General features: G+C 38.3%; 1 protein-coding gene across 3 annotated transcripts in view; it reads right to left on the reverse strand.

Moving 5' to 3' along the window:
* DAAM2 (dishevelled associated activator of morphogenesis 2) overlaps positions 1-16030 on the reverse strand; it is a 3932565-nt gene that overhangs the window by 723871 nt on the left and 3192664 nt on the right. For all 3 annotated transcript variants that reach the window (XM_044084849.1, XM_044084851.1, XM_044084855.1), the window contains exon 21: positions 12604-12711. In XM_044084849.1, the coding sequence (XP_043940784.1) occupies positions 12604-12711 (108 nt within the window). The remainder of the gene's footprint in view (positions 1-12603; positions 12712-16030) is intronic.

Below are 16030 nucleotides of genomic sequence, written 5' to 3' on the forward strand. Positions count from 1 at the left end.
GCATATGTTAGACAACTACTCTTATTATATAAAATTTTAGCACTGAAAGCATAACAAATAAGAAATGGTTTCTTACCTTGGTGAAAGTCTATAAAGTGGGCATACAAGCACTTATTATACTACACTGTCTTCAGAGGTGTTACTGCTTCATTCTCCTCCCCACAAATCATCAGTTATATAATTATCTCTCTCCACCCACAATTATACACAAACCACTCTCTCCTTAACTCATTTAAGTATATCACATCTTTTTTGTACATTTCCATTTCACACCTATACCTCCTTATGGTGTCCAGATATTTTCTGGGTCTGGCTTCATAGCAACTTGCTCACTAATAACAGACCGTTTTAAAATGTGCAATAGGTTACTAACAAAATGACAATAAGATTGTTTAATCTAGGATGTGTTGCAGTATAGAAATTAATCACTACTGGTCACCTGTTATTCAGATTTTCTTATTTATGTTCATATTACGTGCTGCTATGGGGTAATTCATGATACAACATGCTGGGAGACAAGGCAATTTATTGTCAATGTCCATTTATATCACATTATATCTGAGACATTGCTTTTTTGGTAGTAGTTATGCAAACAAACAATATTTCCATATGTACCTGATACTTCAAAACCAAAGTACTTACAAACTGTTGCATGACATCATGTGAAAGTTTAGATGCTGTTGAAGAAAACTTCTGTATTTGCACATCTTGAGAGAGATTCGATATTATTATACTGCTAATTATACAATTAAGCATATGTTTTCATATTTCTGTAAATATCTCAACATGCATTCAAAGAAGATTTTTTTGTTGTCATGGGAAAGCGTATACCTAGTTAATACAAATATTCTGACAATATATGTTTTAGATGTACAGTTTCCAAGATATATGAATTGATATGTGGAAAGTTTAGCAAAAAATATAACTGGCATTTCAAGTGCATTACAATATATTTATAGCATTTATAGAAATGCTTTGAGTGCACTGACTTTTCATTGTAAAGAATACTTCTTACTGATAACATAGCTATTTGTGAAATTTTGCTTGCTTTTACTGTTCACAAAATATTTACTTTTATCTATGTTATGCTTTTCAATTTTCGTTTTCGGAAAATACACTGGAATGTAAGCTGTGTGTAGGCTGCTAAAGGTATGACATTCCACACCAGAGAGGTGTTAAGACATACTTAACTTCCATACTACTTACACAAATTTTCTTTTCTAATTAACCTACTAGTTCTCTTATCTCACTCTTAACATCATATAAACTTTAGATCTCCCTTCTTCAACTATTTCATTCATAATTTCCCCCTACTACCACCTACAACTCTAAGCTATAACTTGTGATACAGTTTATCTTCACTACTTACCATGATATTAACACACTTAATATTAATATTAGCTCTGTCACTGCTTCCACACATATTTTTCCACAATCATACGTTATATCTCATCTGTCATCCCCTACCTGACATACAGTCTCTGCAAACACTTCTTCCTGCCACTTCTCCAGAACTGACAACCTATTCCCTTATGCTATTATTAACACCTTCAAGATAAAACATGTTCAATACTCATTGAACCCTCTGCCTAACACAACTTTGTTATAAATCGAAATTTAAACAATAGTGGTCCTATGCCTACTATACTTACCTCTCACTGTTAACCTTTGTGGAGATATCAATCCAAATCCAGACCCAGCAGACCATCCAGTAAATACACCCTTTCTACCAAAACTTCCCATGCCCAACACTACTCCAGACCCAAAAAATATCTCTAGCCTACTCCTGATTAATGTAAACGTAAGAAGCATTAGAAACAAGTTAGCCTGAAATCCAAGCATGGACAGCCTAGCAATCCCCAAATCTCATTACAATTAATGAAACATAGTTTAAATAAGATATAAAAGATGTGGAAATTCTCCCACCAGAATATAATGTCATTATATCAGATTGAGAAAAGAACTGTGTAGGTGGAGTGTCAATATTTTACAAAAACACTATCAACTTATCAATCCCATTACTCCTCCCATCAAAAGGGCTGAAAGTCTCATATCTTCACTAAAAATCAATAAATTCAAAAAATAAACATAGTACGACTTTACAACCCCCTAGGTAATAATTTTGCTACAGCTGAAGAACTATTTTCCTTGGATCTCAACTTCCGTCCCTCTGGCAACCCTAACACTAAGTGAGCTCAACATTCATAGGCAAAGCAAAACAAATTAATTTATCCACAATGCCGTCAATCTCTGTGTCTTCTATCAATTATATCCACACCATCTAGATATAACAAAAACAGTAAAAGAACATCTACATTAGACTGGATCCTGACTAACATACCAAGCAATATTATTTTCACAGGCTAACTCACTGACACCTTACGTGACCACCTCCCCATTTTCGCTATCAGAGAACATATCAGTATGCACAAGTTCCATTGATACACATATGCACATAACTTGTCTACCTTCTAAATCCACACTCATACCTAAAATCTGTCAACTGGAGCTGTTTAGACAGCCTAAAAGCAATGCATCTGTATCCTTATTTACTGCCATTTTTTAAATATTTTAAATGAACTGGTCACTATCAGAACTAAAAAGGGAAAAAGTTCCTGCTCCAAGGATATCAACACAACCTCAACGATTAAAGAAATGTTACAGTATCCAATAATAAATTAAATATCTCAGCACAGGCAGAAAACCTTAGAAGATACACAGATAAATATAATGGAAAAGTACAAATGAATTTATTGATGACCCCAAAACGTTCTATAGAAAATTGGGAAACAAGCCAAAAGGAACTGAAAGACCACCCAAAAAAAGAAAAAATAGATACATTTTGGAGAAATAGCTATGAAGATCCTGTGGAACATAACAAAGATGCTAAATGGATAGAAGAAGAAAAGAAAGAATAAGAAGTTTAAAGGTACAGGATATGAAATGGGATGAGGCAACAGCCAGAGAGACTGAGATAAAGTTAAGAAAAGCCTCTAACTAGAAAACCCCAGGCCCAGATGCAGTACCTAACTTCTGGCTAAAAGTATTAACATCTTTGCAAGAAGATTTACCCATGAATAAGAACTATTTATATGCACATCCTGAACAGACACCAACCTGGTTAACAACAGGAAAAACAATGCTCCTACTTAATTCTGAACCTGCAACTTATCCTAAAATTTACAGACCAATAATTTGCCTTCCGATGACGTATAACCTACACACCGGAAGTGATACCAGCAGAGTCTACAGTCATTTAGCAGAAAATTCAATCATGGCAATAGAACAAAAGGGTAACAAAAGAAAGTCATATGGAATAAATGATCATCTGCTGCTAAATAAAATCATAATGGCGATCTGTAAAAAGAAAATAATGTGTAAAGATCTCACATCTTCTCTTTGTCGATGATTTAAAACTGTATAGCTCATCAGATGAGGAACTGAAAGCACAACTGCAAGTAGTCAAAACTTTTTCAGATGATATAAGAATGTCATTTGGTCTTGATAAATATGCAAAAGCAACATTTAAAGCAGGAAACTTGCAGCACCAAGAAAACATAAGTTTGGGACAAGAATGTGATATAAAAGAACTTGAGCATGAGGGAATGTATAAATATTTGGTAATTGATGAAGGATCAACTATAAAACATGAACAAATGGGAATAAAACTTAGTAAGGAATATTTTAAAAGACTTAAATTAATCCTGAAAACAGCATTGACATCTAGGAACAAAATTCAAGTTATAAACCAATTGTCTCTTCCTGTCCTAACTTACGGTTTATGAGTGATTGACTGGTGCCAAAATGTGTTGGATGGATTAGATAGGAAAACAAGAAGGATGTTTCATGCTCACCAAATGATTTATAAAAAACAGTGTATACGGAGATTATATATTCCCTGTTCCGAAGGAGGTATGGGCCTCCTTGAAAATAATTACATGCATGGATCTGCAACAGTAGGACCGCACACATATCTGCTAACCTCACAAGGCCTAAACATAGTGAAAGTTATGAAACATGAGGAGAATAAATCTAAGATGATTTCCCTGCTTAGTCCAGTAGAAGCATATCAGCATCAAGCAGGAATGGAAATCAAACCAGAAGTAGATAAAAATCAGGCAGCAAATGAATGTGCCGAAAAACAAAAGAAAGAATATAAGGTGAAGGATCAGATGAGAAGGCAAGAAATGTGGAAAATGCATAAATATAGTAAGTATAGAAAACTTCTGGAAGAACCCCATGTTGCTCAGGATCAAATGCAGGAATGGTTAAGGAAAGGTGAATTCAAACCAAAACATGAAAGGTTAATACTGACGGCCCAAAATAGTGGGCTACGTACACTTTGGTTTACAAAGTCCATTGAACATGTGGGAGAAACAGACAAATATAGCTTTTGTAAAACAGAATTGGAAACAGTTGTACATCTCGTTGCTGGCTGTAACATACTACTGGCAGAAGGTCTGTATACTGAAAGGCAAAATAATGTGGCAAGACTGTTGCACTGGGGATTGTGCAAACCCTATTGTGTTGAAGTGGCTGAAAAGCACTGGAAACATGAGACGCACAGCATCACAGAAAATGATGAAGTCTACATCACATGGGGTCACCCATTACCAACAGTTCAAAAGATAGATGCAAGAAAACCAGATATAGTGGTCCATGAAAAGAAGACAAAATTAGCATTGATGATTGAAATTGCTACACCCAGTGACTACACTGTCTTGCATACAGAGAGACACAAAGTCATAAAATATCAAGATTTGCAGGGAGAAGCTAGAGCAATGTGGAAGAAAGATACCCAGACAGTTCCAATAGTAGTAGGAGCAACGGGTCTTATAAAAAAGAATCTACAATTGTATTTAGATATGTTACCAATACGTGTAACTCTGTACAAACTGCAGAAGGAGTCATTACTGGGAACATTGCAGGTGCTGCGAACAGCACTTCTGGCTGACATCAAAGATTGAAACATTACAAATTTCGTGAACTTTAATCGTACTTTAACTTAGGAATGGGGTCCATTCCTGTCACGTTATTAGAAACCCAAAAGACTTGGAGAAATTAAAAAAAATTAAAGAAACAAAGGGACAGGTTTTGTTATTTCTGGAAAAAGAACAAAACTGAAGCTAACCTACTAACATATAAGCAAATTAAGAAACTCAGCTAAAATCAAATCAGACAAAATAATGTATTACATAAACCTGTAAACCTCTAGTCAATTCAACCCTAAAATCAATCAGCTCCTTCATCCAGCTCAGTCTAGTCAAGCAACCCCCTCTTTAAGTAATCACTCTGAAAGCACTGCTAGCCAGTTCTACTCATATTTCATCAATTCTGTAACCTCTCTAACAAAAACAAAGGACCTAACCCACCCCATCCTCTAAACCTGCCAAACATACTAATAAACTGGGTTGCCAGACCACACCTATCTCCACAATTTAAAAGTTATGTACTTACCATAACATGGCATCTGTGCTGTCTGTTATTATTCTTCCTTACGATTGGGTTACAGATCAAACCCTCCAATCTGACTCGGCTGCATTTCATAGATTTGGATCCTAGTCTTGAGCTGCTCTCTCTGCCCATAATGCTCCGCCATCTCTGTAGCTTCCTCAGATCAAGTTTGCTTCTTTAGTGCCTAATGAATAAAGAGACATAATAGATAGAAGGAAATCAGAGTCTCAAACCAGGAACATAAAGGTTCCCATAAATCCAATAGATCCTCAGGAGCTGGCAGGATGGGGAATGGCTGGGAGGGAAGGTGAGGAAGAATGAAAATGGACAACACAGATGCCAAGTTATGGCAAGTACATAACTTCTAAACCTGATGTTGTCCTTTTCATGCTTCCTCACTATTAGGTCACTGTACCCGGGTATGTTACACTCGGGTGGCCTCAAGGAAGGATATGCCGGAGCACTGTTGAAGCAAAAGAAGCTCTACTTCTAGAGAGCAATGTCAAATTTATAATGTGTCACAAAGGTATGAATATTTGTCCAAGTGGCTACAGCACAAATATGATCACTCGACGGTTTGGAGGAGAAAACCGATGATGTAGCCATAGATCTAGCAGAATGGGCTTTAGCAGGACGAGGTGATTTCAATCCATTTTTTGAATAACTCAGCGAGATACAGTCAGTAATCCACTTAGCCAACATAACTTTGGAAACTGCTTGACCTAGATGGTTAGGTGAGAAAGAAACAAACAGCTGGTCAGATTTTCTGCACTGTCTTGTTCTATGATGGTAGAACATCAGTTGCCTATGAACATCAAGCAGATGCAAAATATATTCGCCCTTGTTAGAAAATTTTGGAAAGAAGACTGGAAACTGTATACACTGGTTAATATTAGTCTCTGTGGCTACCTTAGGCATAAATGATGGATTGGTATGGACAGAAAAATCTATCTTTGTGAAAGATGACGTAAGGCAGTTTCGAAGATAAGGTCTGAAGCTCGGAAATTTTTCTTACTGAAGTAACAGCTACCAACAAGATGATTTTCCATGGAAGGAATTTCATTTCACAGTCATTAGCTGGTTCAAATGTTTTTTGAGTTAGTCCTAGAAGTACAATGGTTAGATTCCACAGTGGACTAGGATCTTTTATCGGAGGTCTAAACAGAAAAATCCTTTTCATGAAGGCTTTGCATAACTTAGACCTAGCAAGGGAGGCAAAAACATCTCCAGCATGAAAATTCGAGATGGCTGCCAGTTGGAGTTTTATAGTGGAAAAGTTAGCTCCTTCCTTGAAAAACGTAAGAAATGGAAGGATGGCTGGAACAGGGCTGAGAAAGGATTGATATTCTCTTTGGAAGCCCAAATGGCAAACCTTTTCCATTTGCTTTGATACATGTTTTAGTAGAAGCTTTATGAGAACCTAAAACTATGTCTCAAACAGGGGAAGCAAGCCTGGACAGTTGTAGAATTACTGGAATTGGAGATACCAAGCTGTCAGTTTGAGGGTGAGTAGATTGGGGTGTTGATTTCCTAATGGATGAGAGAGGAGGTCATGTTTGGGTTCCAGAATCCATGGGGAATATTTTGAGACCAGAGAAAGGGGAACCATACCTGACAAGGCCAGCAGTCTGAAGTAGATGATGTGGAACTGGAACAGTGAGAATCCAGTTGGCCAAATATAGAAACACCTGGAATCCTTTCAGCCTCAGGTGGGCTGCCACTACTGCCATGAATTTGGCAAACACCATGGGGGCTGTGGTGAGTCTAAAGAGCAGAGCCCTGAACTGTTAATGACTGGCTCCCAGCCTGAAGTGCAAATGACTTCTGCAGCATCTGTCTTTTCTGATGTGTAGTATGTGTCCTGAAGGTCTACTGAGCACATCCAACTGTCCTTGTGAAACAGCAGTAGAATGGACTGAACTGTAACCATCCGGAACTTTGACTTCTTTACATGATGACTTAGATTGCACAGATCGAGGATGGGTCTTAGGTTCCCCCATTTTCTTTGGCACTAAAAAGAAGTGGGAATAAGTTCCAAATCCTCTTTGTTCTGTTGGGATCTCATGGATGACTCTTTTTTGCAGTAATTTTTAAATTTCCAGTACTGCATGCTCCCTCAGACTGGTTAGAACATTGAAGAGTTTCTTTTGTTCCACCAGCGGTAAAAGTGAAAAGGGAAAGTAATAACCTCTAGAAATTATGCTTACCACCGAGGCATCTGTTGTCCGATTGGTCCAGGCGTCTAAGTGCAGGGAACAATGATCCCCGACTGCCTACAGAGACGGACAGCTGGGCAGCACTTCAGAAGCACTAACAGGGCTTGTCAGAGACAGATTCTCTGAAGTCCTGATTCTGCAGACCCCCTCTTTCTCTGGGGCGACATCTACCATTGAAACTTCCTCCTCTCCCTCTGAAGGAAGAATCCCCACACTGATCCTGAAAAGAGGGTTGAGATTTTCAAAACCAAGTCTTCTTACCTCCTCGCTGATTTCTGGAGAAAACACGCTGAGGGGTAGAAAACTTGATCCCAATGGCAGATAGTATCTTTCCTTCCTGCTTGCTGAAGGTAAGAGTCTCTTTGACAGAATGCCCAAACAAAGATGAGCCATCAAAAGGGGTACTGACAAAGGACACCTTAAAGTGTTGCACAAAGTCACAAAGCCTCATCCAGGCATGCCTTCTGATTGCAATGCCTGAGGCGGCTGCCCTTAGGGTACCCTCCACTGAATGGGACATGAGCCTCATGGAACAGTTAGACAGAGAAGTAAGAGTAGCCAGTTGGAGAGATACTTTCTTGAAGTCCTCATCCAACATGGTCTCTGCAAGGGAGAGGACAGCTCCTTGACCAAGTATCTCTGCAAATGAGTGAAATGTGCCAAGTAATTTAACAATCCCAGTGCATACGTAGCTGAGGCGTAAATGTCCTTACCAGACCTGTCCATCACTTGAGACTCACTGTTTGGTGGATGTACAGAGGAGCTCTGTTTCGCTAGCTCCTTCTTGTTGGCTGCTGCTACAGCAATGGCATCAACAGGGACACCACTGGTCCAAGGGTGTCCCTGTTGATGCTATTGCTGCTACAGCAATGGCATCAACAGGGACACTCTTGGACCAATGAAGTCTGTCTTTGGGGGGAACCAGAAACCTATCCAGGCGTTTGGGGATTGGCCATCAATCGAAAGGGTCACCCAAGACATAGATGGGCCTGCCCCAAAAGCATCTAAGAACACAGACTCTTCATAACAAGGAGATTTGGCCACCCAGCCACCTTTCTGCCTAAGGATCTCCAAGATGTCTCCAAAGTAGACATCATCGGATGGTGATCACTGGGATCCTTCTCCCTCATCAAAGTCCATGTCTTCTGTGAGTGACTCCACTGGGCAGTCAATATACCTCCTTTTGCATGTTTTCTTTTGAGGAACCTCCTCTGTGGGGTGTTCAAGGGAGATATCGGAAGAAAGGAGGGGCCTCCTTGGGAGGAAGAACTTGGAGGCTCCTCAAGGCAGACTAACCCTGGACAGGGACAATGGGCTCGGCACTCAGATCCAGTGAAGGATGATGGGGAGGATCAGAGGTAAAAGAGGTTGGATCTCTTAGAGCAGAGAAAGCCATTTCTACAATCTGGAAGGGTGACAGATCAGGAGAAACTCCCTCCATCTCCCTCGAAGCTGAGGCAGGTGAAGAAGCATGGATGGGAAACACCTCGGATCCATGGACCCCAGACAGGATCAGACCCAAGCTGTCAAGGGTCGAAGCACCGAGAGGAAGGGACGGGCCCTAAAATGTCAGACCTCAACCCCCCCCCCCCACCAGATCTTCTCATGAAGCTAAAACCCACTAGTCTCGCCCCAGAAAACCTATCAACAAAATTCATCATGCTTATAGCTGATGCAATGTCTTTTCTTGTTTCCATCCTAATCAACCACTCAGTCAAGGAAAGCTATGCCCCAAAGCTCTGGAAAAAATACATTACTTCTGCATAATGTGGAAATACCACAGATCTCTTTAACATGCTGCACCATGGTAAGTCTGTTTTTGAATCAGAACAGTTTACCACAAGGTGTACACCTCACAGTAACCTTTCTGAACTAGGTCTGTTTTTTATTTCTACAAACTCTTGCCATGTGCTCATTTTAACACAGATATAAACTTTTTCCGGCTTGAGAACACAGTGTGTGGATCTGTATAGTATCTCAAGATGCCTGCAATATACATTAGCTCTGCTGCCTTCTTTGACTCTTGAAGTATATGACCTATAACCTTTACAGTTCTCCTCTTGTACTCAATGTGCTACAGCATCTGAGTATTAATATGTCTTGCTGTAGGTGTATATTTGTGATGCAAAGCAGAACACAGGGTATACAAGACATTGTGTTTATTTAATTATCAAGCATGTGAGAAAGCTCTACTCATATCAGACAGTCAGACAGATTTCAGTGTGTGTTTGTGTGTGTGTGTGTTTATGACACTGAAACGTGTGTGTGTGTGCATATGTGAGTGTCTGCTGTCCATGCATTTGAGCATGTGTGTGTGCATATCCCTTGGTCTATGTGCATGTATGTGTATATAGCTGTATATACACTTGTATGTGTTTTTATATCTTTGTGTTATAACGTGATGCAAACCAAAACAAGACATATACCGACATCTTGTTTATCTACCCATTCATACACAGCCTTTTGTTGCCCTGTATCAGCTTACTGCACTATACCAAAAAGTCCACTGGCAAACATTTTATAATTAAAAACTGGACATAAGAAACCAACAGCAGAGTTAGTCAGATGCCCAGTAGACAAAACCTTCTAAACAGAGATATTTTAGCCATATATACTATAACATATTCAGGATCTTACGTCTCTTGCACCTGCAGTATATTCCTGGAAGAATTTCAAATAGGTACAAAGAAGATGATGATTTAATCTTTATATTTCTTTGTAGCAAGGTCACAAAGGAGATTTTAGTTACTTTAGTGACTGGTTTATGATTAGAGTTTTTGAAAGTTATCCATTTTAAGAACTCTCATTTGATAAGTATAGGACAACTTGCATTTTTTTACTCATTCCAAAGACTGCTTCCTTAGAACTTTCACATTTTTCATATATATTAGATTTATCCTTCCCTTCTTCTTTTCTGTTAATCTACTTCTCTTTTCACTTAACTTAATATTTAACTTTGAGAAACTCTCAGGTGATTTCAAGAGCTTCTCTGTTACATAAACAGAGAAAGCTCTGACACCTTAATCTTGGTTTTATTAAAGTTTTGGTAAATGTCACAATATTCAAAATTATGGTCTGTTCCTAAACAGAATACGCATAACGTGGTAATTGTTTGAGAATATTTCCTATGACAATCACACATTTTTATAAACTTAGTCAGAGGCACTTGAACCTGACTTTCTCCACTGTGCAGAAAAAGCTTTATTAATTTATGCTTTTAAAGTTTGACAGACGCATGACCAGTAAGCTGGCTATCAGAAATACAACACAGGTCTGGCCCCCATGTCTCTGATAGCCAGAGGCAGACAATAATGGCCAGACTAACATATCTCTCTCCACATAACCTCTAGAAAGATAGCCCCCCATTAAATGCTCATGATAAATAGACACAACAGGGTTGGATTCTATGCTGAGGCTTATAAAAGTCCTGGTGATCGTTATTTAGCCTAGTACATATCTAAAAACCTATGAATTACCACATATGTTATTTTCCCTCCAGCTAACTCTCACTGAGTTTTCTGATAGCCACATCTATGGCCACCTTCTCTTATGTTCTATGTCTCTTAAACCACACTCTTTCTGTGTCAGATACATGTCACTTTATTTCCCTTATCTAAAGACATTATTATATTATTATGTACTTTTAGCTATCATCAGACATTCCAGACTAATTGTACTCACTCAAATGTTCTGTACTGAATTAACCATCTCTCTCTCTCTACATATATATATATATATATATATATATATATATGTATATATATATATATATATATATATATATATACGTATGTATATTAAATTTTAGTATTATGCTATTTCAATCTACTGAAGTAGATATATATATATATGTATATATATATATATATATATATATATATATATATATATATGGGTCTACTTCAGTAGATTGAAATAGCATAATACTGAAATTTTATATGCCGAGATGAAAAGATTGCAAATGAATTTTAACAAATGTTAAAATGCCAAGAATGTTAAAAATTGAAAACCTAATACGCATGTCCAGAAGCACCACGGAGACTGACTTGAACTAAAACAAATAACCTACACATTAAAACACATCAATAAAAAAAGAAATATATACCCTTTTAAATGTTTTTGCAAGCCCCCCTGCACCCCCCACACTCCCCGCAAATTATATATACCAACTCTGAGATCGCACTAAATTGGGGAAAAGGGTACATTTCCCATTCCTCACTATACCGTGATCTCTAGTTACAACCATTAAACGTATAAAATGTTTGTCTTACATATGATGTTTAACTTAAGAAGATGTTTTTCTAAGTCCAGCACAATCTCCATTCAAAACCTCTGTGATGCTTGCGGACATGCTTATTGGGTTTTCGATTTTTAACATTTTCGGCATTGTTAACATTAGTTAAAGTTCATTTGCAATCTTTTTTGTCTCGGCATTCTAAATGTTGGTATTATGCTATGTCAATCTACTGAAGTAGACACACACACACACACACATATACATATATATATATATATATATATATATATATGTGTGTGTGTATAGTGATTCAACATATATGAACTACTTTATGATATATTTCTGTATAATACTTGGGAAGATATGTATAACACTTTATTGGCAATTAACATACATGTAGGTAACCTGATTTTGTTACGTACTGTCTTTCTGGATTAAGGTAACTCTCTTGGTTTCAATTCTATACTGACCACTGTCCACTAGGACCAATTACATTCAGCCAACTAATACATACTTTATTTATTACTAAGTCAATCGGCCAATCAATCAAGCAATCAAATCTTCAATAAATAACTCAACTGGCATTTCTGAGAGCAATATATTCTGACAGCTAGGCATAACACTAGTCTGTGGTATTGTCTACCAAATTGTGCTATTGGATAGCATACTTCAATATCTTAAATCTCAGAGACTCACTTGACTTTTGCTGCTTCAGGCACATGCTGTAGGTCAGAAGGAATATTTAGGATCTCTTGGTATTTCTTCTCTAATATCATAATTAAATAGTGCAACATGGTAATGCCCCTGAGAAAAAAAAAGAGAATAAATAAGCATAAGGTACTGAAACTTTTCTTCAGACTTAGTCACGGTCATAGAAATGCAGTTTTCACACTGTCAAGTATACAATTAGTTACCATGTAGTAACACAGGATATTGTGTTTTTGTCAGCTATAGTTGAGGATGCAGTACACAGCAAACTGCATTATCATTTTAGTCTGGGATTGTACAACATACTTAAAACAGACTATCATTAAATACAATGACTGTACTGACTTAGGTACTGCTACAATGCAGAAACTAAACTTTGTCTTTACTTTCTTCTGTGGCTCACATAAACCAAAAGACATTTCAAAAAAGAGTTGGATGTACTTGTGTTTTAGCAATGTTTAGTACCAAGGATGTATCTGATGCAAAGCTTCATAGTCAGTCCCGTTATACAAATTTTGAGCAGTGACAATAGTTATATTTACTGATTTATTTTGTTTTGTTCAATTCTCTATAAATAAAACTGCATCACCTTACAAGAATATCCGTAATTAATTTACTCACACAGAATACATACTTTCCACACACACCCACAGGCAGCTTTCTTTTTGATGCACCCATCTCCCATAAACTGACAAGAAGCTCTCAACAGTAAGTTTTTTATACTTGTACTGTGGAAAAGTACTGTTACTTGTGCATTGTGCTCCATCATTTCTGTATGGTACGGCCATTCCTAATTTTTCTTTACCTGACTCAAGTCTTAGCCAAAATATTCATGTTTCCCAAACAGCAAAAGCTGGTAAAATTTTAAAGTCTTTAAATGTCACTTTTTTCACATAAAAACACAGTAAAAAAGCACTTTAAAACAGTCTGTCAGCCCCAAAAGTAAAATAAATATAATTTCTCCTCAGAAAATGGTTTTCAACAAGTACTTTTAAATTGACAGGAAAAAAGTAACACACAGTACACACAGACTACACAGTATATACAGTAAGACACAGTAATAAAGTTAATTTGAAGATTATATGAAGTATCGGTGGTAAGAAGCAAAGTTGGGGGGGGGGTCCTCTCTGAAAAGCTGTGTTTGAACAGAGGAACCAGACAGGGGTGCTCTGTTTCCTCTTTGTTATTTGCAATATATTTAGAGCCACTGGCAAAGAAAATAAACAACTCACAAAAGCAAGGATATAATTGGTATAGTAATCAGGAAAAGTTGACTTTATTTACAGATGATATGATTTTGTACCTGATAAATCCAGAAAAGGACATCTCAGTGCTGTGGAATATTCTGAGACAGTTTTGAGTCTTTTTGTGATATAAAATTAATGACGATAAAACAAGACTATAGCCATAAATTATGTAGTCACACACAAACTGGTTCAGCAATACCCGTATTTATGAGGACGTGATAAGATGAAGTATTTAGGAATATTGGTTAAAAAGGCTTCTGTTATGACAGCTAAGGATACGTGTGGAAAGAGATTAAACAAAAGATAATGCAAAAAAATGAAAAACTGGAAGCTGCTGTTTATGGATATGGCTAGTAAGATACAAGCAGTAAAAATGGTTTTAGTCCCTTTACTTTTATATATGAGTCAGGTATATTTTTACTAACCCAACGAGAAGTTGTAGACAATAATTAAAAAAACAAGCACTCAGGTCACTCCAAGGCAAGTACAAATATGACTCAGTCATTGTCCATGCTGGTGTGAATGACCTGAGACGTACCTCCCTGGACTACATGAAAAGAGACATAAAGGAGCTCTCTGAGCATATAGCCCAGGCCGGTATGACCCTGACCTTAAGTAGCATCTTACCCTCACCAAGAATGATGCCACAATATGAAGACAAGATGATCAATTTCAACAAATGGCTTAAGTACTGGTGTCATTCAAAGGGGATCCAATGCCTGTCAGCTTGGGATGATATGCTTGACAAGCCACGATGCTTCGCTAGGGACGGCTTGCACCTGTCACCCTGGGCTTCGGATATTGGCAAAGGCTCTTGCTACCCCCATAGTGCCTTTTTTAGGCAAGGCTCAAAAGACAAACCCACCTCCATAGGTATCACAAGGGATAAGAAACTAAGAGTAATGCTACTCAACGCCAGAAGTCTTAACCTCAAAATGCACGCACTCGAAACTCTCCTTAGCATGGAGAACATCGATATCTGTGCAGTAACAGAAACCTGGTTCAGGGCTCCCGAGAGCACCCCAGCACTACCAGGTTATACCTCATACCATGCTTTTCGCCCCAAAACTTGGACCGAACCACAAAAGGAGGGAGTATCGATATTCATCAAAGATACCCACACCTCCAGGTTGGTGGCAAAGCACGAAGCATCAGAGACTATCCATGTGCAACTAACAGTGGGTAAAACTGCCTTCCAGTTTATAGCCTGCTACAGACCACCCTCCCAAACCCAGGAACCCCACTCGGCCTTTCTGAGAACACTGGAAAATATGAAGGTCTCTCCAAACACCATTATATTGGGCGACTTCAACTACCCAAACATAGACTGGGAGCATTACTCTAGCTCCAACACCCTAGCCCAAAAGTTCCTAGAATTTATAAACTCAAATGCTATGGAACAACTTGTTACCACTCCCACAAGAGGGGAAAACATACTGGACCTGATCATCACCAACATGGGGACTCTATGCTCCAGACCAGAAGTGTATCCCTCACTGGTAAGATCAGATCATAAACTAATCTCAATGGATATTCACATCCCGACCCCACCCCCTGCCCAGAAAACCACAGTGAAAAACTTCTCTAAAGCAAATTTCACACTCCTCAAAACCGAGGTGGAATCCTTCAAAGCCCCCGGGCCTGTGGAAAATACGGCTCAGACTGCAGAATCCATTATAAATGCATTCTATGAATACCTTCAGGAATGCATGGATCATGAGATCCCAAATAAAACCAAGACCCAATCCTCCGGACCCCAGCCATAAACAAACTATACAATAGAAGGAGGAAGCTACTAAATGATAGAGCAAAATCCCAAAAAGGGAAGGCATCACTGATCAGTATTAGCAAAAAACTACGGGCACTCATAAAATTGTCTAAGGCCAGCTTCGAGAGAAAAACTGCACAGGACACTAAGGATAATCACAAGGCTTTCTTTAGTTATGTTAGGAACCTGGGTGGTAATTCCCAGATATGCTCAGAATTAGTCCAAAATGACAAAAAATACACTGAACCCACAGACATTGCCAACATCCTAGCTGACAGGTTCAGCGCAAACTTCTCCCCCCCCCACCAAAAGGGCAAATATCTATCCCAGCAGAGTGCTGCCCCCCCCCTGACATCTCAGATGCTCAGGTAAGAGCCGCCCTCTCCAAAGCAAAACGCAC

The sequence above is a fragment of the Protopterus annectens genome, chromosome 1.part1 (assembly GCF_019279795.1).
Source record: "Protopterus annectens isolate FY-2018-M chromosome 1.part1, PAN1.0, whole genome shotgun sequence".
NCBI lineage: Eukaryota > Metazoa > Chordata > Ceratodontiformes > Protopteridae > Protopterus > Protopterus annectens.